At 45.0% G+C, this 27,675-nt stretch overlaps 1 protein-coding gene and 1 non-coding gene across 2 annotated transcripts; both read right to left on the minus strand.

The window, feature by feature from the left end:
• Nucleotides 1-7,154: 7,154 nt before the first annotated feature.
• LOC144123366 (putative G-protein coupled receptor 150) lies at nucleotides 7,155-25,089 on the minus strand. The gene is made up of 2 exons (XM_077656209.1): nucleotides 24,122-25,089; nucleotides 7,155-9,316 (listed from the first exon to the last, which is right to left on the minus strand). The coding sequence occupies exons 1-2, from the start codon at nucleotides 24,899-24,901 to the stop codon at nucleotides 8,939-8,941; spliced, it is 1,158 nt and encodes a 385-aa protein (XP_077512335.1). The 5' UTR covers nucleotides 24,902-25,089; the 3' UTR covers nucleotides 7,155-8,938.
• TRNAS-GGA (transfer RNA serine (anticodon GGA)) lies at nucleotides 21,629-21,702 on the minus strand. Its single transcript has one exon. It is a non-coding gene; the product is annotated as a tRNA-Ser (tRNA).
• Nucleotides 25,090-27,675: the final 2,586 nt, after the last annotated feature.

Raw genomic sequence — 27,675 nt, forward strand, 5'->3', positions numbered from 1 at the left:
ATGCACAAAATGAATTGCTTACAATGTTGTTTTTGAGTTTTCCAAGGCTTGAACGATGGCATTTAATTTTTTTTAATACTTTCCTCACATTGGCAGGAGTCTGTAAACTTTAACAACGCTGCTCAGCAGCACACTCAAGGCAAATTGACGTGGAACTGTATCAATAGGGTATCGCATTTTAATCCCTAAGAGACCACCCTCACCACAAACGGAGGTTTTATAACCTAGAAAAAACCGCAAAACGAAATACAAGTGTCGCCATCAACGGCAGATTTTGCAGGTAATCTGCGTGCGTTGACACCGACTTTTGGTTCTCATTTGAGAGGCTGGGCTACACTGCATTCAGTCCAGAACACTGATCGGTGTAGATGTCGGGCTGGAAGTTACAGGTGGCGCTGCGGACGCCGCCGCCGACGGCGCTAAACTGAGGAATGGGCCAATAAAAGCTATAACACTCTAAAAATACCTGGAGAGGTCGCTCAAACTCGCGCCATTGTGATGTTAATGATGAATGAAACAATTAGGCACACATCCAGGAAATTGAAATTCACCGCCTAATTTTGACATCTGTCGCTGTGAAAACACTCGAAGTCGAACGGGTTGCCCCGTGATGTGTGTCTGTCCAGCACGTCCTGCAGCTCCGGCTAATATTAATAATAATAATAATAATAATAATAATAATAATAATAATAATAATAATAATAATAATAATAATAATAATAATAATAATAATAATAATAATAATAATTGGTTTTTTGGGGAAATGAAATGGCGCAGTATCTGTCTCATATATAGTTGGACACCTGAACCACGCCGTAAGGGAAGCGATAAAGGAGGGAGTGAAAAAAGAAGGAAAAAAGAGGTGCCGTAGTGGAGGGCCCTTAATCTTACTGGAAAGGCGCGCTCTCCGCTTCTGCCTTAGTCTCCGAAAATTAGTTTCAAACGCCCTGCTTTATCTGGAAGCCCGTATCCCTGATCTAACTTCCCGTTTTCAAATACTCACGGTGCGAACTTTCCTCAGGTCGATGGAGCCAGTGTCTGATGTCAGTACTCCTATTTTGGTGTCTCAGCCGGCCTTATTCTTTTCTCATCATTGGCCACGGTATCAAATGCACAAATTATGTTAACGCAGAAAATTTTAACACCGATTGGTGTTGATCTCAGTTCTTTGCAGTGGATTGATGACACGCCGGCAGCAGTGGAATTCCATTTCGACCACATCTTCCCATCTCATGCGAAACACATGCCCGCAAACATTTTAAACAGTATTCTCTCGGATCACATAGCAGAATACCCCCATCATACGGTGCTTGCTACCGATGCCTCCGTCAACTGGCAAAAAGCTGCAGTTGGCATCTTTTCGCAGGATTTGGCATGGAGCTATTCTGTCCGTATCCCAGATTATATTCCTATATTCCTTGCTGAATTTTGGCTCTTGAAATGGCCCTTCACAAAATTCCATGCCATGTGCCTCATGTTATTATTCTCGCTGATTGTTTGTCGGTGTTAGTCTCCCTTGACACTTCACAAGAAGATTTTTTGCGCCGTATCCGGCGATTTTTTGTCCCAAGCAATTTGAAGGTGGTCCGTTTTGTCTGGGTCCCTGGCCATGCTAGTATTCATTCAAATGAGTTGGCTGATTAATTAGCAAGGTCGGCTCTTGACGGGTCAGTGACACATCCCGTCCCGAATTTCAGCCTGCTGGCGATTTCCAGGTTTCAGCGGTTCCTACATATATCAGCCAGGTTACGAGATCCCTTACTAAATACCACGGACTATCAGCACTTAGCATATAATTGGAACGTCCGTTCGTGTAAATCCAAGCTGTGTGAGGTAACAATGACGCGGTTGCTGTGCAGGATTCCAAGTTTGAATTTATATCTATGCAGGTGTGGGTTGACACCGACGAACCTATGTGACGCATGTGTGAAAGTTGAATATTTAGACCATTTTCTCCTCTACTGCCCAAGGTTCGCACTTCAGAGAAAGATTTACCTGGAGGTCCCTCTCTCCAGGTTAGGGCTCCCTTTATCTTTGCCAGTATTATTATCGTTTGGTGCAAACGCCAAGGGATTTGCATTGGGTTCTATTTGTGGGTTTCTCCACGATTACATAATTGCAACTGGTAGGTTGATGTGCTAATTCTTTTAAAGTTCTACGAGCTCTTCTCTTTTCACCAAAATGTTGTCTGTTGTTTGACTGTCAATATTGTTCTGTTGTTTTTATTCATTGATTTTTCAAAATTCACGATTGGTGCTACACTTTTGTCGTCATCTTCCATGGAAACTTCTTTGTTTATTCTACTACACCTTGGCCAATCCCCCCGCGTGGTTATGTGCCATATACCTGGGGTGAAGAAGAAGAAGAAGTGGAGGGCTCCAGAGTAATTTCGACCATCTGGGGATCTTTAACGTGCACTGACATCGCACAGCACAAGGGCGCCTTAGCGTCCGTGTGCTGTGCGATGTCAGTGCACGTTAAAGATCCCCAGCTTCGGCTGCGCGGTGCGCACTTCTTGATCCTGGCAACGTTGTCTCATCTTCTCGGCATCGTCAGCTAGCAAATCAGGATCTCCTCGTCGCGGAACCTTGCTCTCCGCTTCGCGGGTGCAGAACTAGCTAGGGTCGTTCGTGTAGTTGCTGCATGCGGTAGCGTTTACAGCGATCTTCACGGAGTTTTTGCAGGTCACGCTCTGGCTCATTGACGCTCGAATTTTAAAGCGAGAGCTTTAAGGGCCTCGTTGTCCACAAAATTCGATGTTGGTGTTGTCAGTGTCCGCGTTGGACGTGAAAATGGCCCCGGCTTAGCTCAGATAACCCTGGTTATGCAATGCATAATCACGCGCCTGCTTCCAAGGCTTGTTGCTGTCTTCTTTATTTAGGCAACTTTCGCTCGCGGTTGAGCCAGGCGAAGTTCCCGCTCCTCATCGGTTGCGGCAGCCTGTTTAGAGCGTTCGCGCTCTCTATAGATTGCTAAATCGCTCCCACGGCTGGCAATGTCGACGAGATGATCGGACTCGGCCCGACGTCTGCGAGTACCTACTCTCCATCATGTCGGCTCCGGCTGACTTGCTTCGTCCATAGCCAGACACTGGATAGGCAGCGCCCAGTGGCCGCGGCGACGGCGGAGCACGCGGCTGCAGCTACTGCGAGTCACGTGGTACGTCAAGTGGTTACATACGCGCCTCCGCTCCTCCTGATCGAGGTCAATCGTCCAGACACAGCGAAATCGGCGCCGCTAGCCTACTAAAGCTTTCGCTTTAAAATCACGAGCATGACTCTCTCAGGGGGTGCCCGCAGAGCAACGTAGGAGGTAGGTGAGCCACTTCGGCCATGTGAAATTGCGGCTTCATCAATACCTGACCACCAGATAGTGAGCAAACCGCCCACCGCTACAGATGGTAGTCAAATTAATGATTGGTCGCTTGGGATGAGCAACCTCGGCCGCACAAGGCAGACCGCTCGGAGCGCCTTCCATCGCAGGGCAGTGGCGTATCACTTAACCGCTGCACCACTGCGCCAGGAGGGGTATAAGGACTCTTAGGGATCTATGAATGTAGAGAATGACCTTCGGCATACATGGGATTAGCACATTACGCTATCGCGTCATGCCCTTAAGGCGGACCTTAAGTGCCCTTCCATTTTTTTTTTGTACAGAAATGTCACTTAGTGGTACGTTCTGTTTTAGTACACCTTGGGAGCAGCACTTGCCTTATTCAGTGAGAATTAACCGAATGTCTGCATTGTATGCGGCAATTCGAGCCGCACAGACAGGGCAAAAGCAGGGAGGTTTAATTAAAAATTTTGCTCTACAATATTTCTTTAATCCCTTATCACTTACATGACGCTTTCTCCTTTTCACTAAGTGTTGCTAGCGGTCCTTGAGAAATCTTTTCAGCCGAATGCAGTGTAATAGTTAACAGGACTTTCCCTACTGCGGCATTACAGTATTACAATATTACTGTAAAAAAATTCCAGACACGTGTACGATGACACACGGATAGTTACAAAAGTAAAAGTTAACAGAGGGCATGCTTTGCTACTCTCAAACACTGGAGCGCCGCCGCAGTGACTCTGTGATTATAGTGCTTGGATGCTGACCCGAAAGACGTGGGTTCAATCCCGGCCCCGCCGGTCGAATTTCGATTGAGGTGAAATTCTAGAGGCCCGTGTAGTGTGCGATGTAAGGGCGCGTTAAAGGATCCGAGGTGGCCGAAATTTTCCGGAATTTCTGTTAAGTCGTCCCACGTAGCCTGAGTCACTTTGGGACGTTAAACCCCATAAACCATGCCTAACCAACCCAAACCATAAATTGAAGCGCTAACGAGATAGAGTGGTGAGCTACACGCTACTGGGACCCTATTTGGAGCCAACACCAGAAACATTGCCCCCTGCAAAGTATTTAAATTTCAACGTAGAGAACTGCTGGGATACTCGAAGCACGCGGCGACGAAAAGCGGCGAACGCGTGAGAATGGCGACCAATGCTAATTGTTCCGCACTTCAATAAAAAGTAGTCAGTTCAGGTTATTTCGTTCAGTTGAAACAAGCATTATTCTTTTTTCCAAAGGAGGCCCTAGAAAAGGTATTCCAACAAAGTGGAGTGCCATATAACTGACATCCAGATAAAAAGCGACATCCTTGACCAAGAAAATCATTTAATTTCTGAACGGGCTTTGCTTTAAAACCGAGCGAAATTTTGTGCAGGTCGAGTGTGAAGCGATTTTTGTCGTGGCCGCAGAGCACAAAAAATGACAAAGTTTAGGGTAAAACACTCTGCTGCAGGAACTTGTTTCGTTCCGCTTAAAATATTGCTAAGTAACGGCAAGCCGGTGAACTCGAAATGACATGGCAGTTCGTGATGGCATGATTTAGTGCTTGATGAAGAATGCGGGGCTGGCGCGAGCGCTCCCTGCAGCCCCATGCACTGCCCACTTCTTCGTCTTCTAGTCTTTGACACAACCCGGGGCTACCGAGCGGTCGTCCCGATCGCGCGAACTACAAGTGCGCCATTGATGAAACGCGTTAGGCGTTGTGGGGGCTTAAAGTCCCAAAGCGACTCAGGCTATGAGGGACGCCGCAGTGAAGGGCTGGGCTCCGGAAATTTCGACCACCTGGGCCTCTTTAACGTGCACTGACATCGGACAGTACACGGGCCTCTAGAATTTCGCCTCTATCGAAATTCAGCCGCCACGGAAGGGATCGAACCCGCGTCTTTCGGGTCAGCAGCCGAGAGTCATAACCACTGAGCCTCGAGCGGCGGGTTATCGATGAAACGCAGTACGTGACGATGGGCGTGACAGAATGGTGGAATACAGACGAGAAGAAAATGAAGGGCTTGTCGGATGAAGCAGGGTCCACGAAGACTGTAGAACCACCAGTCTCCTGGAGCTAAAGCCGAGGCCTACGAATGCAGCCAACGGCAGAGGCGGGAGTGCTGTGTCCTCATGTGTGGGCACGGGCGGACATTGGAGTCTGAGGTCAATGGCGTCGGTCTAGGACCAGTGGAGTCGTAGTAATATCGGCATCTCTTTTGGTAGGGGCTGAGAGCGGGGCGGAGGAGAGCGGAAGCGTCTGGTCATATGTGGAAGGCTGGGGCAACCTGGAGGTGCGAAACCACGGGCACACCACAGAAGACCTTGGCGGACAGTGGGCTCCGAAGCTATGGAACCGGGATGATGGCGGTACTCCGCACCTCACACCAAATGTTGCGTGACGGCAAGCGATGAAATCGGAACATGAGAGATGGTGATGGCCTGATTTGAAGGCTGGTTGTGGCTGGTGGCCTGGCGCGAGTGCTCCGTGCCGCACCACTGCCTACTTCGTCGTCTTCTAGTCCGTGTTGAGGCCAACAACAACAACAACAACCACAATAATACATTCCCTCATTCCTCAGAAGAATTGTATTATAGGCACCACGGCCACCCCTTAACCCCCTCCCCCCCCCCCCCCAAAGAAAAAATACAACACATTAAAACGCAATCAGCAAACCTTGCCGAAAAAACGATTACTTACTTTGAACACGCTGGCATGGCTGCGCAAGATCTATCGTGTCCTTTCACCTCTCTGCTTGAACCATGCCGTTGTGTGTGATGTTCAGCATTTTTTATAGTGCGTCCGTGTTTTCACGATTATCGTGAAACCGGGGTGCAAAATCTATGAAGGCCAGATAAGACACAGGTCATCGTCGTTCATATTGTGCTTCGTGAGCGCTCATTAACTGAGTGGGATGCACGACAGTAAAGCTACCCTTGAAGTTCTTGGATGACATTGACATCATTCTGAGGGCATGTAGAAGAAGCATTCTCTTTTTTCTACTTCGAGACGCATGCGGACCAACCGCCGATACAATTTGCATAAAATGCCTCTCACACTTCAACATCTCGACATCCACATGCGCCACGATTTCTAACTATATACGCCGTGCCAATGTGAAAGTCAGACGTCCAGTTCAATTGAATACAACATTTTTTCTGGCAAAAAATGAAGAATTATTGAATCATGTTCTGGAATTTCAGTGAAAGCAGCGGCGGTGTCCACGCACGAAGTTCCAACACTGACCAAAGAGGGAAATCATCAGGACACGTCTCTGCAGCTGGTGCTCCTCATCAAATACTGAAGCATTAATCGTGTAAGTTCCGGATGCTCCTGGCACATTACTGCGATTACATCTGCACACAAAGGAACCAGACAAACGGCAAACTTTATGCGGGCTCCCGCATACAGTTTGGCATTTATCTGGTTACTTGGTGTGCTTTTGTAATCGCAATAATATGCCAGGAGCATGCGGAACTTACACGAATAATGCTCCAGTATCTGATGAGAAGGACCAGTTGCGGATGCGCGGGATGAAAAGAATTGTACATGAGCAGGAAGAACGCAGACCCAATAGAGAACAGAACTACACAACAACTTGCGCATTCGCACACACATCGACGCAGCACATGAATGAAAATGCGCGCACAAACATGCGCATACCTATGGGCGTACCGTCCTCATAAGCTAGGCGAAAGTGCAGGCTGCGGCGTCCAACGCATTCCTTTCAATTTTACACCTGACGGCACATCAACATGAGGGCAGCAAAAGAAACCGAAGAATTTTGATTATTTTTAGTTTTAATCTTCATGAATGATTATTCCGCATTAGCAACATTGCTTTCATTATCTTCATGCTTACGTTCGACAATATAAGTTTTAATGAACTACTGAATAAAGATGACGTCATCTCTCCCTCTTGAGAGCCGCAGGATAAGATTTTAGAGAGAAGCAACGCCGTTGACTGATGGAGTAACAGCGCATAAACATGGAACATAGGAAATAAGATCTATGACAGCGACTTCACTTGTTTTTGTATCTCATGGTTGACAGCTGTTAAGCTGTTTATCAAGACTGTGAACCAACGTCTGCACTAAAGGTTATTCTTCAGTCAACAATTCAACAATTATCTGCCAAGTTCGACATGAGCACTGTAGCCTAAAATGTTATGCAGAGTACAGGGCAGCCGGCTATGAAACTATTGATGTCATCAGGGAAGGAATACAAAGATCGACCTGACGCATGAACAAACACATCTAGGCGCAACGCTGAACCACAAAACATCAAGATATCTCTCAGCAGCACGGATAACTGTTGAGCAGGCCAGTTTTCACGTCGATGAGAGCAGGGACGCATCACAGATATTAGCTGCTTCTGAGAAGTCCACTAAACGGAGGCAGTCACAACAGCTGACACTATCGTTGAAACCATTCACGGAACTGAGTGATTTTCTAAAAACAAAAATATCAAAATCAGTAACCGCATTCTTACCGGCTTTCTGAAAACACAACATTGGTTCACTGTAAGTAGTACTACTTGTTCTCTGTTGCGCTGCGCACACATCCTTCTTCAGAGGAATAGCACCGAGTCCATGGTCAGCGCGCACTGAGACGCTTAGCCACCAACCACAGGTGAAATTGTCATCACACACTTGTTTTGAGCGCTTGCACACTACTCTAAACAACGAGCGATTTGTACTTAATTTCACTCTGGTTTGTATATGTAACTTTTTCCTTATCTTCTATGATACAACATCAACCGAACCTCGCTTTCCCTTGACGTCAACACGATAAGTTGTCAACTCACATTCTATGGGCAGAGTGGGTGAGGGAAAAACGCGGGTTCATGACACACTAGTCGAAATCAAAGGAAGGAATGGGCTTGGGCAAGGCATGTAATGCGAAGGCAAGATAACCGCTGGTCCTTAAGGGTAACAGGGTCGATTAAAAGAGAATGCAAGCGTAGCAGGGGGCGCAAAAAAGTTAGGTGGGCAGGTGAGATAAAAAGTTTGCGGGGATACGTTGGCCGGAGTTGGCAAAGAACAGGGTTTACTGGAGAAATATGGGAGAGGCCTTTGCCCTGCAGTGGGCGAGACAGGCTGATGTCGATGATTCTACGGGAACAAGAATGGACACTTGAAAAGCGGAATGTGCAGCGGCCATGAACACTTGCCAGTTCGTGTTCGATAGAAATCTATATGCAGTCACAGAGTTTGCACGATAATCCCTCGTTCCAAACCACGAACCAATTCTTGTTGTCTTTTTAGGCTAAGATGAGCCATAGTTCCTGGTTTAAAGTGACACTGGTCCAACGATAAAGTCCGGCACTTTTGTCAGGCCATTGTTCCATTTTTCTTTCACAGAAGTCGACGTTCATCCTTTTCGGTCACGCCCCTGCAACACATTCCAGACACAGGACCTATCTTCTCTTCACGCACGACGTAATTCACGAACAACGCGGAGAAATCACTGACAAAAATCCATGAAAGAAATATAAAACGCAGGTGCGACACAGTTTCTTTAGGCTGAATCAAACACATGTACGGCAGGCTTGGGGCTACGCCGACTGTACAAAACGTGTCCTGTAGGAGACATTATCACAATTCGAAAGCGAGCGTCCACAAGAACTAAGTTCTCTCCGATATCAATTCACAATTGGCTGTGGTCACTGTCCTAGAGTGGCGGCCAGAGTAGGTCACCGTCAGGGTCGCCATCTTGTGGCTGGTCGGACTGGTGCGAACGAACCATCGCCGCAGGCATGGCACTCTTTTCAGGAGCGTGCCGAGTGCGCTTCGCCTTGCTCCACGACGTGCCTTCTGAAAGTACAGGAAGATGTACGGGTTGATGGCGCTATTGGAGGCCGATATCACACCGGACAGCGCCACCACGTTGGCATTGAGGACACCAGGGTTGCCGAATGCCAGGATCACCTCCTGGACCATGTAGGGCACGTTGGTCACCAGGAAAGCTCCGAACACCACCGCTGTCATTTTCAGCGTCTTTACCTGCGCAAAAGGCAACGCAAGCACAAGCGATTAAATCCACGAGAAACCATCACGTTGTTCAGCTTCACCGCAGAATGCAAAGGCAATTTTCAGTGTTTTGATATGAGAGCCCCATTCAGCGAAGATACTGGTTCTGGAGCAAGCTCAGCTCTACATAGCTATGTGGCACAGACCAAGTGCAGACGAAGCGCAGACGGAGCAAACGACACATGTGCTCACCCTCCAGGCTATTTATCTGAACACCATTACCCCTACGGTGCATCTTCTGCCATTATTTCTGCCATTATTGCTCTGAAGCCTTCTGTTTCGACTGTCCCTCTTGATGTGAAAATGTTGAACACATGCTTTCCTCGGGCCCCGTAATTCTACGATTCCCTTAATCATTCTAACCCCCTCCTTCCCACTAGGGGCTGCGTTCGGCATCGGCAGCCCTTGCCGACATTTGTCCATGGCCATCCTGGCGGTGGTATACTTGTAGGCTTTAGTTTGACCTTTTATAAAGTATTTTTCAGTGAGTGCTGCTTTTAATCACTTTCGCGGTTGTCCCACAAGTAGTATTTCATTCTCTTCTGAAATAGACACAGCTTGATGGCGGCAGATGTAAACGATTCTTCTTTCGCATAATACAGCACCCCTGTAGAGTTTTTTAAGAGCTCTATATATTCCATCTAAATATAGCAAAAACGAAAGTTGGATAAATTCCGGCTCACCTTATTCTGGCTTTGATTACGTTATGAGATTACAAGTCTCGCTGAACTTTTTAACGCACTACCATTTATGACTACGTGTGTGCATTGGTCAGAAGGAGAAAAATCAATGCCCCTGTTGCCCTCACAAAAAGGGTGCCTTTCACCTTTTAACGCAATAGCAAAGAATCAAAGGGAGTGAAGCTATCCCGATAATTACATCACTAAAGCCTTTGTGCATACGCGTAACCTGCCTATTCATGATGAAAGGAAACAGCGCACAGAAAGGGAACAGATGCAGGGACTGACAAGCACAAAGCTGAGATTGTTCCTTCTATGCCCCCCCCCCCCCCCCCCCAATTGTTTGTACGCGATGTTTTCTAAACACCGAAAGTTTATATAGCTTTGGTTTAGAGGCAAAGTCCCGCATTCCACCGTAGAATCTGTAGTGTCAGCCATGGGGCCATAATTTCTTGGTAAAATAATTTATCATACCCAGTTATTTAAATTGAACTTGATTCAAATCAATAGCCGTGACTTGCAGATGACGAAATATAGACATGGAAATATTTTGGTTCATGTTAATAAGCAGGAGTAAAATGAAAATTGTGATATGAAAGGCAGAGAGAATGAAAAGGCTTGAAGGGTTGGAATAAGTAAAGTGGCTAAATGAAGGCTAAAAAAGCTATCACTTATTAATCTGCTAAGCAGGAAAGCCTAGCTCTACAAGTTTTTCCATGGTGAACCAGTGCAACTCCCCCGTTAGTCATCCTTTTGCAATGCTTATTCATGCTTTCACTCCCAAAAATACTTTTTTCTTTAAGAATTCATGTGTGTCTGCCATTAAATGTAACACTAAGCTTGTCGCTCATCCCGTACAGAAATGCATTTGGCATCGAGAGCAACCACCTTATAAGCAAACTCTAAAGTGGCTTGTGTACAGATAAGAAAATTCCTCGCAAAATACTTTTATTTAGCGTTAATGTTTAGAAAGCATGTCTGCTATGATTATGCAACAGGCTACATACGTGTAACCTTGCAGGACACGATTTAGCTTGGGAACAGTACTGGCTTCGAGGGCCCCATCGAGTTTAGTTTCCCACGTGCAATACTGGAACGCTTCGAAGTTCATTACAACTTATGCACGGCCTCGGAGCACTCACTGAGAATATTCCTCTAACGACACGAGCTGACTTATATTCACCACATTCCATTAAAGAAAGTAAGAAGCCACATGTTAAACTAAACGAGACTGCGGCATTTCTTCGCCTGCTTTGACTTCGTGACGGTGAAATGAAGTGAGGAAAGTTTACTGACCGCTCTTCTTTCTCATGTTTGTAAAGACTTCAGCGCTGCAGATGTTTCGGAGTTAATAGAAAAAGTATAATTTAAAGCAACCAAAACGTCAAATTTAGGGGCAGCATTTTTTCTTCACTCTTCACTGCAAGCAATTCGTATGGAGCTAGTAACCTCAGCATAGGGCGTATTAAACACCAACACACCTTTCATAATTCAATGCCATGTTAGTTCTATGGAGTAGTTTCCTTCTCAATTTCTGCTGGCAGAGGTCTCGGTAAGACGTAAGAACAAGGGAACAGAACACTGCATGCATTTTTGATACACTTGTTTTAGCACGTGTCATACTTTTCAGCACGCTGTTGGTAGTTTACGCTGTCAGCAGATGAACGTACTGGCTACCAAGCCAATGACATGGGAAAAAAAACGGAGTTGGTATGTTTATGAGCCTAATATCAAGCACCATGATGATTCCTCTGGAGAATGAGCTTTGAAAGTCAATAAAACTCAAGTATGCGTACTTTATTCTAAAAAAATTGTATTCTGCATTCATTGCCTTTATGCTCGCTTATCACCTTCCCTATGCTTGTAGAAAACCTTTGGCAGGCTTTCTGCACCCGGAAAACTTTGTTCTAGAACACTTGAAAGTATTCAGCTTTTGCACTGTTCAGTTTGTCTAGCCCTCTAAACAGGACCAGTTAGAAAAAATTACGAGCTCAGAAGGAACTTGACTTCTGCTTGTCGGGTTGTGTGAATGCACGTTTGTTTTATTTCTGAAATGTCATCTTGAATCGACTATACACTGAATAGCACCGAAACTTCTTTAGAAAGCGGGCCCTTTAATCTAGTCGGAGTTTTCACATACAAAGAAAGCTTCTTTCCGAGGGCTGACCGGACATGAAAGGCCGCTATTCAGGGCATTTCTCGGCCAGCAGCGGCAAGAGAGAAAAGGAGAAGAAAGACACCAAAAAATAATATATGGAAATAAGCTGCTACTGCATGAAATGGTGCTGAAAATCTAGCACAGCGACAGGTCCGTCTTGGACAAGGCGGGTTTCCAGGTTTCTTTGGAGAGTTGGCGGGAGTGAGGAGGGGGGTGGGAGGGGGGAGCGGCATTCCGAGGAGGAGGCAGGCGCTGTACACAAACGACGCCTTAGCGAACTCCGCTGGAATGCGATCGGCAGGCTACAAAGCGCACAATCCTTCTTTCTCGCACTTAGTTTCCAAGGCAGGAAGATGAATCAGCCTACACTGTTCTTCCCTCGAACTTTTTTTCCCTAAGCTAAGAATATGGAATCCCTGACTCCACCGCTATCAGCCGGTCTCTGTATTCAGTGCAGAAACTTCGGTGCGCCTTGAAACGAGATGCTACAAAGAGGGTGCCGCTCGAAGTATGATGGATAGTCTGGAGCAATGTGTAGCATCCGATAACAAGGGAGATCGGATGAGCGCGTGTCCAGCCTGAGCAGCGATGAAACGGAATGCCCACGGCACAATGGCTGCTGCTCGCTTTACAACGCTTGGGACCATGGGTGAAATAACGAGGAATTGTTCGACTAAGAAAAAAGAAACCACACAAGCTTTGACTGAAGTAAATAAAAAAATATACGAAATGTCAAAGCAGTCTCTACACCGCGCCTATTTTTTTTCTATCCATTCTATTAATCCTGTGTAATTTTTTTAATTATTGTTGCTAAGTGCTAGGATTCATGTGCCTTTGCACTTACCTTTCTTTCTTGTGTCCTATGTGTTGCGTATGAAGTTAGCAGTGGCAACGCGAGATTGTAACTATTCAGTAGTACTCGTGGCAGGGCGTGTTTGTGAATATTCAGGAAAGACATAGGAGCCCACAGTTACGAACACGGACGTAGTGAGAAAACGGGACGAGCGCTGCACTTTCAACAAGTTTTTATTGGACAAGCAACGTTCATACATCCGCTTCTTTAGCCATGCATCAATGCGTGGACCTCAAGTAATCACGTGTTTATAGATATACATCCAAGCCTGCTCGGTGAATAACCGTGTCGCTGCGAGCTTCGCCTATTGGATTGTAAAGTATTAATGAAAAGTCGTGACATAACTTTGATTTGATTTAGAGGGTTTAACGCCCCAAAATGACTCAGGCTAAGAGGGACACCGTAGTCAAGGGCTCCGAAAATTTTGGCCACCTGGGGTTCTTTAACGTGCACTGACATCGCACAGTACACGGACCTCTAGAATTCCGCCTCCATCGAAATTTGACCACCGCTGGCGGGATTGAACCCGCGTCTTTCGGGTCAGCAGCCGATTGTCATTACCACTGAGCCACCGCGGCGGCTGGGACATAACTGATAACAGAACATGAATTTGTTGAAGCCTTTTATATCAAGAAACGAGGTGATGATTGCATTAGTGATACGTCAAGTCAATGGTCCTTCGCCACAACGAAATGTGGGTTTTTCTTGATATATATATATATAACAACTCTCAAGGTCCGCTTACACCCAGTAAACATAAATACCCACGAAAGCAGCAGATTGGATTGCCGTCGCCGTAGCTCAGTTGGTAAGAGCACCGGACGCGATATTCGGAGGTCGCGGGTTCGGATCCCACCGGCGGCATGGTTGTTTTTTCTGCTGCTTTATAAGTAATTTTCTTTAAACCGATTGATTGGCACTACAAAAAAAAGTAAAAACATTCCCCTATGAACCGTGGTCTCGGTGACTGTTGGCTTCCATAATATGTTTGTCAAACGAGCCCCTCATTTCCTTTACCTTGTCTGCTAATAGTAAATATATATAGGAACACGTCAGTGTTTGCGGTCCGCGCCTTGCCACAGGGGTAAAGTAAACTGGTGAGTTGTTCGAGCTCAAATGTGGCAAAGAAATAGAATTTGGCTGGCAGAATTGTTTTATACTACATTTGTAAGCGAAGACACGATAACCGCTGGTCCTTAAGGGTAACGGAATGGATTACAAGAGAAGGCAAGCGTAGCAGGGGGCGGCAGAAAGTTCGGTGGGCAGACGATATTAGAAAGCTTGCCTGCATACGATGGGCGCAGCTGGCAAAGGACAGGTTTAATTGAAGATACGTGGGAGAGGCCTTTGCCCTGCAGTGGGTGTAGTCAGGCTGGTGTTGTTGATGTTTGGGGTATTTGCCTAAAGTGATCAAAAAACACCGATATTCGCAACATCTGTGGCGACGACGAAAGAAATCAAGCCGGTATCTCAGCGATCGCACCTGTGTCGACATCTTGTTTGCCGGCCGTGGAGATTCGGCGAGAGAAAAGGTGGAGGGAGGGGGGGTTCTTTTCCGGGAGGCCTGAACACGCATTTTCAACTGCCTTAAGAACACAAAAAAAACTCTGGCGAAAACTCTTCTAAATTTCAAGTTTTTCGTGAAAGAACGTCTTCAAACCTCCCACAGAACAACCCCCCTTCCCTGCTTTTGCGGAATCTCCACGGCCAACAGACGAGATGTCGCTACCCTTGCAATCGCTGTGATACAGGCTTTTAAGGCGAAAGCCTTTAATGGCTGATGCTCGCGTCCGTCCGTCCGTTACGCTCTTCAACTCGATAAGAAAGAAATCTTTGTGCACGATGGGATTCAAACCACCATCCTTCCGTTCCGCAGCCGAGCGTGCTAACGACTACGCTACTTCCTGCCAATGCATATCTAGTTCTCCTTGTCTAGGACGCGGGAGAGTCCAGAAAGGCGTCGTATAAGACGGATGCCTCCCAAACGCCCTCCTGTGTCTCTAGCATTTAAGATTCACAAACAATTGTGTACTTAATTAACATCTTAAACACACATCAGTGACACAAGCAGAATCACCACGTTAAAGGCTTTCGCCTCACCGCACTTAAGGTCAACAAAGTGCCGCCCTGAATTTTTGTTTCGTCGTCGACGCAGACGATGGAAATATCAGACTTTTTTGATGGATTCAGGCAGCAAGTACACAAAACAAATGTAGCATAAAACAACTCTGCCGACCAAATGCTATTTCCGTCCGAAATCTGAGTTCGAATTGCTCACCAGTTTAGCTGAGAGAAGCACTCCACAGCCCGCGTTTAATTGTGGAACACGCTATATGTATAAACGACCTTCGTCCGATGGAGCTTGTTGAAATTACAGCGCTCGTCGCGTTCCCTGACTATTTCCGTGTTCGTAATTTTGCGCTCATATGTCTTTCCTGTTTACATTTATTTTCGCCTTGAAAGGATTTATGCTTGACCTACCCTCCGTCCATTCTATCAAAATGTTTTATGCTTTCCTTCATCTCTGTTGAAGTTCGAAACGAAGCTTAATCTGCATAAAACGTTTTCTTCTCTCTCATTTTCATCTCGTTGGAAACAATGACGACCCGACCTTTTTACGCAGAAAAACAATTACATGGCCTCTTGCTCCTGCGCTTGAAGTGCCATCGATCAAATGACTGCATTTTCTGACAGATGAGATTGGTTTGTAAAGACACGTGACGTAGCAAAATAAAAAGTACAAAAGTACAAAATTTTCTTTTCTCTGTTTTCTGTCACTTGACGAATAACGGAATTAGGACGTTCGACTACTGATCCGGATTTCCCTGGTTCGAACACGACCGCGGCGGCTGCGTTTTTATGGAGGAAAAACGCTAAGGCGCCCGTGTGCTGTGCGATGTCAGTGTACGTTAAAGGTCCCCAGGTGGTCGAAATTATTCCGGAGCCCTCCACTACGGCACCCCTTCCTTCCTTTCTTCTTTCACTCCCTCCTTTATCCCTTCCCCTGCGGCGCGGTTCATGTGTCCAACGATATATGAGACAGATACTGCGCCATTTCCTTTCGCCCCAAAACCAATTATTATTATTATTATTATTATTATTATTATTATTATTATTATTATTATTATTATTATTATTATTATTATTATTATTATTATTATTATTATTATTATTATTAATATTATTGTTATTATTATTATTATTATTATTAATAATAATAATAATAATAACGGAAGCAGGTTGACCGAACTAGCCAAGGGAAGAAGAACGAAAAAATTCTAACCAAACTTTTCGTCATTACGACTAGTTTTAAGTCGTTCAGTGCCGGGCTGAACAAGTTTAAAATATAGACTGCAGAGCACACAGAAGTTCGCGCTTAACAGCGCATAACGATCAGCAAAATCTGGCTTTCGTTCTGAATAACGGGTACCTAAATTTTTCCTCCTGAAAGCCTCTAGTTCTGTAAAACTGCGCTATGTGTGTGAGGTAGGCATTTTCATTTTTGAGAACTGAGAGCATAGAAAATAGCTTCTTCTTTTTCTTTCTTTCACTCCCCTGCAACTTTATATTATTCGATCTGTTAAACATGATGTCGTATTACAAAAAGCTCAAAGCTCGAAGCTAATACTGTATGAACCTACTCGGCATCAGTGGCGGATGTTAATGTTCTTAAAGATCATCACAACGTTCTCCTGCAGAGTTCCAAAATTAAGGACCTACTTCTAGAACCTTCCTGCGTTGTATTGAGGTAGGCAAGAAACATCAAGCATGCAGTAACTTCCTCAAAACTAAACAATGGTGAAGTCCTTCTGGGAAAATAGCGCAAAAGACGAGGACAACAAGGAGAGAAAGCAACAGGACCAGCGCTGGTTGTTGTTGTTCTTAGCCTATCAACAGATGGCACATACCCACACTTGGTGATCGGCCAAGAATCGGGTGGCTATTCACCTGTACTCCGGCAATAACAATGAAAAACACGCGGGAAAGCAACACCGGAGGATTCTTCCTCATGAACAGAAAAGGGATAAAAGTTTTCATTTCAAAATTAATAATAATAATAATAATAATAATAATAATAATAATAATAATAATAATAATAATAATAATAATAATAATAATAATAATAATAATAATAATAATAATAATAATTATAAAGAGAGTCTGAAACAGAATTAATAAGCCAAAATTTAATAATTGACAGAAAAGAATGTTTCGTAAACCTTAGAATGGCAGTCGGTCAGATTCTAGCAGAAAATATAGAACAGCGGTACAAACATATCTGTGGCTGAACCCAAACGTGGTGGCACCAAATGATAGCAAGAGCGGGCTGCTTAAACTAAGGCCAAGGGGCCGCAAGGGCTACTCCAGCAACCTTCTTCTCAGAGGTGTATCGGCGGCAATAGAGCAAAAAATGCAAATACATTCAGGCTCGCGGCAAAATGCACAAAAAGGAGAGAGCGCCAAACCCGACCTGTGTAAATTGAAATTTAGAGGAGGGATACGGCCCCGCAGTCTCGTCAGAGATACTTCAAGCTGCCGAGATCCACAAACTTGCCTGTTCCAAGAATATCTGAGGTGCTGATAATCCGCCGATGTTACAAGTGTTGTGTCTTGCGTGCTTAAAAACGCACGTCGCTGAAACCTAGGTGCTGTAATATAGGCTGTAGCCGGGATCATAGGCAACACGGGGCCGCTTAGGGAAGCCTTTGCGAGTGTATCAGAAATCTCATTAACTGTCACACTGCTGTGACCGGGAACCGATACTAAATGAACAAAACTCAAGTGCGGAGGAAGCAGGGACAAGAATGTGTTGAAAATGGGACCGTCAGCATGCGCGGCGAGGGACGAACACAGAGATAAAGAATCGGTAATTACTGCCACTGCGGTAATAGAGGGGTCTAGCTTGCGTAGAGCAAGTACTACTGCCAGAAACTCTGTTTGAAAAATAGGGGTGAAATCTGTAAGCCGCAGTGAAAAGGACCAGTCTAAATGCGAACAGAATATTCCCTCACCTGCCTTTTCATTGCCCTGCGATGCGTCGGTTGCAATTGCAATATTTGTAGGTAGAGTCCTTAGATGATCTTCTAGTCGACCATTTAGAATAAAGGGTGGCAAAAGTTTTGCATTTTGGGGAAAAATATCGTCGAAAACAATATGAATAGCGGGCCCTCTGCATAGCGCAGGAAAGATGTCATAAATTTTCACATCTAAAGGCTCAAGTAATCTTCGCACAAACACTACCTGTGGGGTATGGAAACGAGACCAGAAGGCACTAAAAAGGAGGTCAGCTGGCAACAGAAAATGCTTTGTGAATGGCGGAAATGAGATTCGTAGATTTTTAAGTAAGTCTGCACAGTTAAAAATTGAAGTCGAGATAAGAAAGGGGGATTGCGAGCTTCAAGGTAAAGCACATTGAGAGCCCCAAATTTTGGGAGGCCGAGGCACATCCGAAGTGCTTCTGTCTCGAAAAGAACGAGAGGACGAAGTTGGCATGTAGCCAAGCCTGAAAACAACGCAGATCCAAATTCTAAAATTGGCTTGCCATACATTTTGTAAAATATTAATAGCGCATCTCTTCGCAGGACCAGCGCTTGTCCTGTTGTTTTCTTTCCTTGCTGTCCTAGTCTTTTGTGCTATTTTCCCAGAAGTATGTATCACCAACTCGCCCGTCTTGCCATCGTGTGGAATGGTGAAGTATCAGGATGTACACCGTGCAAGGAGCTTTGCTGTAACCTTTGTCCGATGATCCATGCACTTAAGCACTGCCCCTCCACTTTCTCGTTTAAAATTCAAGAAAGTTTCAGCTGCGACGCAAATAATGTAGTCTAGCCTTCAGAGTGCGGCGTGTGTTGAGCGCTGCACATTGGGCAAACTGAAACTTTTTTTCGATTGAGAATAAATTCCCACCTACAGAGCACACATGCGACTACTGCCAGGTCTGCCTCTTAAATTTCAAGATACGTAAACACGCAAGGCAATTCATTTGACAGTTTCAAGGCCACTATACTGCAGGCCTGCTTCCAGATCCATTACGACAGAGAAGCCTGCGAGTAATACAAATTTAACGATTTGTCTGCCGGAATTAATGACAGCGTTGGTAAACTTTACTACCATTGCGACTAAATTCTGCTTTAATGATTGTGACGATGTGATAACATTTTTATAAATCCGCCATCCGTTCTAATCGCTTTCATTGTTAGCTAAAATATTTAAACTGTTTGTGTCGCTATTAAAAACTACCTCATTGCCTGATGCTCACTTCTCATTTATATTTATGCTATTATAACTTGTGTTGTTACTGAACACTGTTCTATGGTGTGACATACATTTTGATGCCACTTTGTAACGCTGGTGCTTGTCTTGAATATGTTTGGGCGCTTTAAAGCCTGTAAGTTGTAGTGTTTTCTGGTGTTATTGATAAATAAGCTACTTTACCAGTAACATGTTCGCTTGTTTTTTGTTGTTTTTTTTTGCTCGGACACTGTACTTCTTCACCTCTCCATCTGGTCAGCATCTGTGGACCTCACCTGTTCTGCACGCCACGTGCAGCAGGCACTGAGTAGGAGCAGTGTAGTTTGTTAACGTTTATGTGTGTGCCTTGGAGGGGTGCGGGACCGCCCGGGCGAAGGGCCAAAGGCAGTGCAGCGCTCACTGGTACGCTTTGGCTCTCCCCTGTGTTGTTTACCCCGGACGCTAACTTTTTCTTTGTTTTTTTTTATTTCGTTGATCATTACGCAGCCGTGTCCGCGCACTCTCCTCATATGCGGGTAAATTAAATCTCTACGTACGCTCCGCGGATGGCAGCTCTCTTTTTCCCTCCTCTCTCCTCTATGTATTTCTGATTGCCCCCCCCCCTCCCCCCATTTTTTTCAAACGCTTTCTCGGCACGTTTGGGTTTGCAGACACCAAATTTGTGCCTTGCGCGTTCTTTGTTTCAAATGTTGCGCGTTGCTCGGGAACGAACGATGCACGCTCTGGGATTCATATACAGACTGTTGTAAATCAAAACGCGTCTTATGCGACAGCTGCTTGTTATAGGGGGTCGGCATTGCTGTAGAAGACGTGGACTTATAATTCATTCTGATTAGCGCAGGAAAGTACGTCATACAAAATTTGTACTGAAACCGCAGGACTGTCGTATTTGATCACTGCGTCAAATTCCAGCGCGAATAAGCGAGCGGTTTGACAGAGAGAAGCGCTTTATGGTGCCCTTTTAGCGTTCCAAGAGTCTATATGCGCTTTAATGGTTGCCACGTTGTTACGTGGCACTCGCGGTAATACAGGAAGTGCTTCTTCCGCCGCTATGGACGAGCACTCTCAAAGTTCGGTTACACTGCACATAAATGCCCCCGAATGCAGATGATTGAACAGCCGTTGCCGTAGCTCATTTGGTAGACCACCAGACACGAAATTCGGAGGTCGTGGTATAATGTGGTTGTTTTTGCTTCTGCTTTCAAATAAATTTTCTTTAAAATAATTACCCCATTAATATCGCATTGATGAACACCACAAATTAAAAAAATCCTTATCCTTGATCCTTACAAGTGTTCACCAGCGCCACCCTAGTCCATAACGGCGGACGTAATACGCCCTGTATTTAGGAGTAAGCCTTTCTTGGTTCATAAGTTGCGCGGACGCAAGTTGTAGACGGAAATTGTGGATAGAAGTTGTTCGCACGAACTGTCAGTCATAAGCTCATGGTAAATGAAATAACATATAAAAGTCGATTAAGCAACTATTCACAAGCAACATATATGTAATGAAATGAGACAAAAATAAAAAGCGCAAAAAGAGAATAAAAAAAACAAGAAATAAATATTTAAAAAGAAACAGAGAAGAATAAAAACTAAAACGATCATTAGAAAATAGACTAAATAAGAAAATAATAACATACAAATAAATAAAATCAAAATAACAATGAAAACTATTACATGTGAGAAATGGAGGGAGAAAGAGAGGAAAATGAAAGGCTTTCGCATTTCAGCTCCTAAGCAGACTTAAGTTCAATCCTGTAATTTTTACCGCGAGTGTGATGTGGGACGTCATCGAACGGTGCGAGCGCATGCTGTCCGTGGCATCAAGACTGCCAGGATCGAGGGCCTCGTCAAGCTGTTGAGCAGGCAAGGGAAGGGAAGTGAGGGGCTCGTTTTGACGTAAATATGAAGGAAACCAACAGCCACGGACACCAGGGAGCTTAGAGCAATGTTGCTATTTTTCTTCAATTTGTGGTGTTTATCACTGGGAGTTTAATAAGGTAGTTATTTGATGGCTTAAAGATAAGTGATTAAAACCAGAAGAAAATAACCCCACGTGTCGCCGTTGTGATCCGAACGCAAGATCTTTGAATTTCGTGTGAGAACTGGCTGCAATCTTACTGTTTTCGGCGCTGCTCCCGTCCTCCCAGCTCATATATATATATATATATATATATACACATATATATATTTATGAAGGGAGCCAACAGTCACCGAAACCAAGGTGCATAGGGGAACGTTAATTTTTTTAATGTGTTATGCTTATCAGTGGGATAATAATACTTAGATTAATAAATCGCTTAAAGAAAATTACTTATAAAGCAGCAGAAAAAACAACCATGCCGCCGGTGGGATCCGAACCCACGTCCTCCGAATATCCCGCCCGGTGCTCTTACCAACTGAGCTACGGCGACGGCTGTCCAATGTGCTGCTCTCGTGGGTATTTATGTTTACTGGGTGTAAGCGAGCCTTGAGAGTGTTCACCAGCGCCACCCTCGACCATAGCGGCGGACGTAGCACGTCCTGTAATACCGCGAGCGTGACGTAGAACGTCATCTAACGGCGAGGGCGGAAACCGTGCGAGAGCCCTCTTATGCTACCTATGGCATCAAGACTGCCAGAACCGAGACCCTCGTTAAGCTATTAGCAGACAAGTTAAATGAAATGAGGGGCCCGTTTGACAAATTTATGAAGGGAGCCAACAGTCACCGAAACCAAGGTGCATAGGGGAACGTTAATTTTTTTTTTGATGTGTTATGCTTATCAGTGGAGTAATAATACTTAGATTAATAAATCGCTTAAATACATAAATACCCACGAGAGCAGCAGATTGGACAGCCGTCGCCGTAGCTCAGTTGGTAAGAGCACCGGACGCGATATTCGGAGGTCGTGGGTTCGGATCCCACCGGCGGCATCGTTGTTTTTTCTGCTGCTTTATAAGTAATTTTCTTTAAGCGATTTATTATTCTAAGTATTATTATCCCACTGATAAGCATAACACATCAAAAAAAAAATTAATTAACGTTCCCCTATGCACCTTGGTTTCGGTGACTGTTGGCTCCCTTCATAAATTTGTCAAACGGGCCCCTCATTTCATTTAACTTGTCTGCTAATAGCTTAACGAGGGTCTCGGTTCTGGCAGTCTTGATGCCATAGGTAGCATAAGAGGGCTCTCGCACGGTTTGCGCCCTCGCCGTTAGATGACGTTCTACGTCACGCTCGCGGTATTACAGGACGTGCTACGTCCGCCGCTATGGTCGAGGGTGGCGCTGGTGAACACTCTCAAGGCTCTCTTACACCCAGTAAACATAAATACCCACGAGAGCAGCAGATTGGACAGCCGTCGCCGTAGCTCAGTTGGTAAGAGCACCGGACGCGATATTCGGAGGACGTGGGTTCGGATCCCACCGGCGGCATGGTTGTTTTTTCTGCTGCTTTATAAGTAATTTTCTTTAAGCGATTTATTAATCTAAGTATTATTATCGCACTGATAAGCATAACACATTAAAAAAATTAACGTTCCCCTATGCACCTTGGTTTCGGTGACTGTTCTGTTGGCTCCCTTCATATATATATATATATATATATATATATATATATATATATATATATATATTCGGAGGTCCTGAGTTCGGATCCCACCGGCAGAATGGATGTTTTTTCTGCTGCTTTATTAGTAATTTTCTTTAAGCGATAGATTAATCGAAGTATTATCCCACTGATCAGCACTACACATTGAAAAGAAAAATAAAAAAAAAAAAACATTCGCCTATGCATTTTGGTTTCGGTGACTGTTGGCTACCTTTATAAGTTTATCAAACGAGCCCCTCATTTCCTTAACTTTGTCTGCTATATATATATATATATATATATATATATATATATATATATATATATATATATATATATATATATATATATATATATATATATATATATATATATATATATATATATTGCGATCGAAACAGGTGCGCAGGCCGACGATGTAGAAAGCTCAACTACAGCGCCACTAGATGCCGCAATCACCGCTTCCCGAGCAAAGCTGCGGAACTGACCTGGTTAAGAGCGTTCGATTAGCCTGTTGAGATTATATGAGCTCTGGATGCACGTGACCGATTTTCGCTAGGGCTAAGAAGACATGTATAAACTGTATGATCATGGTTTAACAGTACTATTAAACACTCTGTTGCAAACAGTACGGTCATTTCTGTTTCTTTTTTTTCTTTGTTCGAAAATTCAGGCATTTTAATCAGTATTAAACAGATAGATTTATTACCTTCTTTGCGGCCCCGAATCACATGTAGTTGGTCCTTGAAAATTCAGGCAAACCAGTGGTGGTTTCACAATCTCACTAACTCGGCCGCGACGTCTTTGACGATCGTGATTTAGAATTTTCAAACGAACATAATTAAGGTGTGAGACAAAGGCGAATACAATTTTTCTTTACCTTGTCTGTTGGTTGGAATGTATTGAGTTAAAATTACCAATAGAAACAAACATAGAATATTCCTTCATGCTTTAGCACGCAGCGTCACGTGAGGAAATACAAGGCTTGGGCGTAACCTTGAGGATATTTGATCACACCCAAGATATTCTGTTCACAGAATCAATTGCCCCCCCCCCCCCCCCCCCCCCCGAGTCAGTTCTAATTTTTTTGCGACTCAGGGATCTACCCAGTGGCTAGCTGCCTGACTGCCTGTTTATTCGATTGATCTAGCTGGCGATACGTGATCCGGCACTCATGTTCATAATAAAGTGCCTCGTTTTAAAATTGCTGTTGCACGCTTCACGACAGCTGGAAATCTGAACAATTTCTTGGAATATACGTACCTTGGCTCTTGGAAGCGAAGAAGCTGTCTGCTGGCCCACTTTCCCACTCTTGGCGCTGTGCTTCCACATGGCCCACAGGATGCCCGTGTAAAAAGTCACCAGGAGCACCAGCGGTGCGACGAACACCATGAGGAACACGAATCCCATATACACCTGACGGTGGTACAGCGGCATGCCGCGGTCATAGAATATGGACGCGCAGAAACACTTTCCTGGAGCCACCTCTACGCTGTGGAACACGTAGACGTTCGGTAGCGAAGGCAGGCAGGACGCTAGCCAAGTGAAGGCAGCCAAGCGCCAAGGGTCCGGGCTTGGCGCCAGCGGAGTGGCAACGGCGATGTGCCTGTCCAGCGCAATAACCACCAGCATGTATGTCGACGAAACGAGCGCGAAAGTCTGCAAAAACTTGAACAGACGGCAGAAGGCATCACCTGCGATCCACAGCCTGCCCATCACTTCCCACACAACCTGCGACGTCATTGTGATGCAGGCCACCAAAAGGTCCGCGATGGCCAGGTTGAGGAATAGCACCCTGGCTTTGGACACTCGCCTGTGCTGCCGCTTGAAGACGAGCTTCCAGCAGACGATTGTGTTTCCCACGACCGATGCGACGATCATCACGATGATAATGATGATGCGGGCTCGTTTGTGGTAGCGTGGGCCCAATATATCTTCGGCGTTAGAGGCGACAATGTCAGTGGCGTTTGCGCTGATCAGAAATGTCAGCGTGCTGTTTTCGAACTGATCTGCGCCATGAATGTGGCCGGGCGGTGCAGTCATTTTTCACGTAGCTGTTGTCTTGAAACAAAACATCTTCAGGTTCGAACCTTGCTGCTCTTGCTTTCGACAATAAAAATATTTGCAGCAGGACTTGTCCCCTCTTGCAGCGCAGGTCTCTTATGAAGCACTGCAGACAGTCCGCATCGGAAGACTAGCACTGACATGGTACCTGTTGTCTTTGTTTCTTGCACAGACTTGCTGCCCCCTCTGTTATAAAAAGAAAATGACCAATAATTACACATATAAAAACAATTCCCTCACACGGCTGTATCCTCGAAACAACCGCATTCCGTACCTCTTTTATTAAACAATGTGGCTCGGCTTCTGTGAAACAGTCAGAGATATTTTGTGAAAGGACGCTGTTTCGCAGTTGCTACAGATTGCGTTTGAAATTACAAATCTCCCTGTGGGCACTATTTGTAGAGAAATGGGGCAGTAGTGTGTCAGCGCTTTGTCTTTCTCTTGCCTGTACACCTCTTTATTCTATTAATGAACCGCGTAACACTTTGTTGCGAGCGTCTTTTGCAAAATCTACGAGCCGAGATCCAGAAAACGAGCAATAACGTCAAGGCCACTTCTAAGTTTCAGGTCAGAATAGTCTATATGCCGCGGGCCTCACGTTTCATTCTTCACTGCATGGTTTACAGCCTTATTAAATAAGTAAAGTGTGCGGCTACATCTTTCTTTTTTTTCAAATCACTGGCACGGCCAAATAACTACAGAGTGATACAATTAGATGCAAACTGAATTGTGTACTTTACCAGACACTGAAAACATGTTCGCGTCAAAATACCCATTCTTCCACAAGTAGCTGCTTGAATCAGCGCGCGAATAGGGCTCAGTACCTGTGATGCACGGCGTCCGGAAAGGATTACTGCAGCTATTCTAACAGTCCAATTAGTATATTAAGAATCACGCACAGCCTAGAAGGAGTGCACAATTATGCTGCGAATAGACAAGCTATCAGCAAACGCAAAGCGTGCAAAGAGTACCGGAAGTTGCTCTTATTGTTCCGTGTATTCTCAACGCAATATATCGAAACAAATTCTCCAGTCATAGTAAAGTTTTGCTTCGATGATAACAAAAAATTTTTTTTCGCATGGCAATCTTGTAACAGTAATGTTCTAAATTATCGAATGAAGTATAATGTACCCTCCGCAACAGTGACAAACATTCTCGAGACGTGCTTCACTGAAAACACTATTGCCTGTTCGTATATAATTCGCAGGTTAATATTTTTTTATAAAATGCTAGTTCGCAATAGGTACTTCCGTACTACCATTGTTTTGTGTCGTATTGTAGTGGCGTCACGGTCGACTTCGCAACCGGTCCCTCCTTGTTGAGCGGAAAGAAACACATTGAGAAGCGCTTCTACAAAAGAGACAAGAGAAAATTGCAAGCAACGTCACGCAATTTCTTTCGCGTCGCTCACGTCTACAGCCATTCTACAGTGACGTGTCTCAGGACGTGGGCGCGTGCAAAGAACGCGTAAGCGTAGGGCTCAGTTAAAGCACCCACTCTGAGTAAATAGCAGCATCATTTTCGCGACAGTGCCATTCCAGATGCCAGCCACAGCTTTGACCCGTGTCTGCCCGGTTGGGTTTTCACGCGACAATATTTTAGTGGCCCATTCAGCACTACTCCCTTGGTACGCCACGTGCCAGATGGCGTGATAGCTTTGCAACACGCTCACTCAAGGCGCGGCTGCTATTTCGGTTCCATTCCTTCGCCTTCCTTCATGTAACACTACCTAGCGTGCAACTCATAACCGCCTATGGTTCCCGGCAGTCGTTACACTGCTTCCATTTTTTTATTCTCCCCTTCCTTGGCGTGCGGAATGGTCGTGAAACGTAAGGGAGGAGCAGTCACACAACAGCGCCTCTAACTGCCGAATTAAATGTCGTCTTGCATCGATCGTTTACAGCATGGAATCGAGGGAGAGCGCTGTAAGCTATGCTTGGCGTGATGGCGCTCAGCTTCGTGCCTCTTTAAGGCTTTGATTTCTGTATGGCTCACTGCCTTTTTATTCTCACCAATGGCCCTATCAAACTTCGGCAATGGTCTTTGTGGGTTCCGGAGGAACACAGGTGAAGAACATCTCACTAACGTTTCTCTGCTCGGCTTCAAAGCTAACGGAAGACGAATCTTTAAACAAGGCGTAATCTCAAACACGCGCCTTCACACTTAAAAAAACTTGCTTACATCACGCTAATCCGCCCGAAAGTTGAGTATGCGTCTGCCATATGGGACCCTCATCAAGCTTACATCATAAACAACCTTGAATCCCTGCAAAACCGTGCTGTTCGCTTCATCTTTTCAGATTATTCACGCTTCACCAGTGTCACAGCATTAAAACAACGTGCCGAGTTGGAACCGCTATCATGTCGACGCCATTTCGCTCGCCTAACCTTGCTTCACAAACTGTATCACCATCCCACCCTCCACGACGACTTCTTTTTGCCACACCCTGCAGTCTTTCCTCGCCGCGACCACGTTAACAAAATAAAACGCGTCACATGCCGTTCTTTGCTCTACTCGAAATCATTCATTCCTCGCACTATAATAGATTGGAATAACTTGCCATCACACATAGCTACTGAGGTTAACCCACAATCGTTTCAGCATTCGTTAAAACAAACCATGGACTAACAGATTTGGTATTTTTGTTGTATTATGTGCATTTACTGAATATTTTCTTCTGCGTTGTTTGTTGTTGTTATTTGTGTACATTACTAGTTTTAATTAATTATTACGTGTATTTTGTTTCTAATGCC

The sequence above is a fragment of the Amblyomma americanum genome, chromosome 3 (genome assembly GCF_052857255.1).
Source record: "Amblyomma americanum isolate KBUSLIRL-KWMA chromosome 3, ASM5285725v1, whole genome shotgun sequence".
Classification (NCBI taxonomy): domain Eukaryota; kingdom Metazoa; phylum Arthropoda; class Arachnida; order Ixodida; family Ixodidae; genus Amblyomma; species Amblyomma americanum.

What these genes read in the sequence shown, in the direction of transcription:
- LOC144123366 (XM_077656209.1), bottom strand. Translation starts at nt 24,901, where the DNA reads ATGACTGCACCGCCCGGCCACATTCATGGCGCAGATCAGTTCGAAAAC. An exon ending in CTTCGCTTCCAAGAGCCAAG is followed by an intron (nt 9,317 to 24,121) that starts GTACGTATATTC and finishes CCTTTTGCGCAG; the next exon opens with GTAAAGACGCTGAAAATGAC.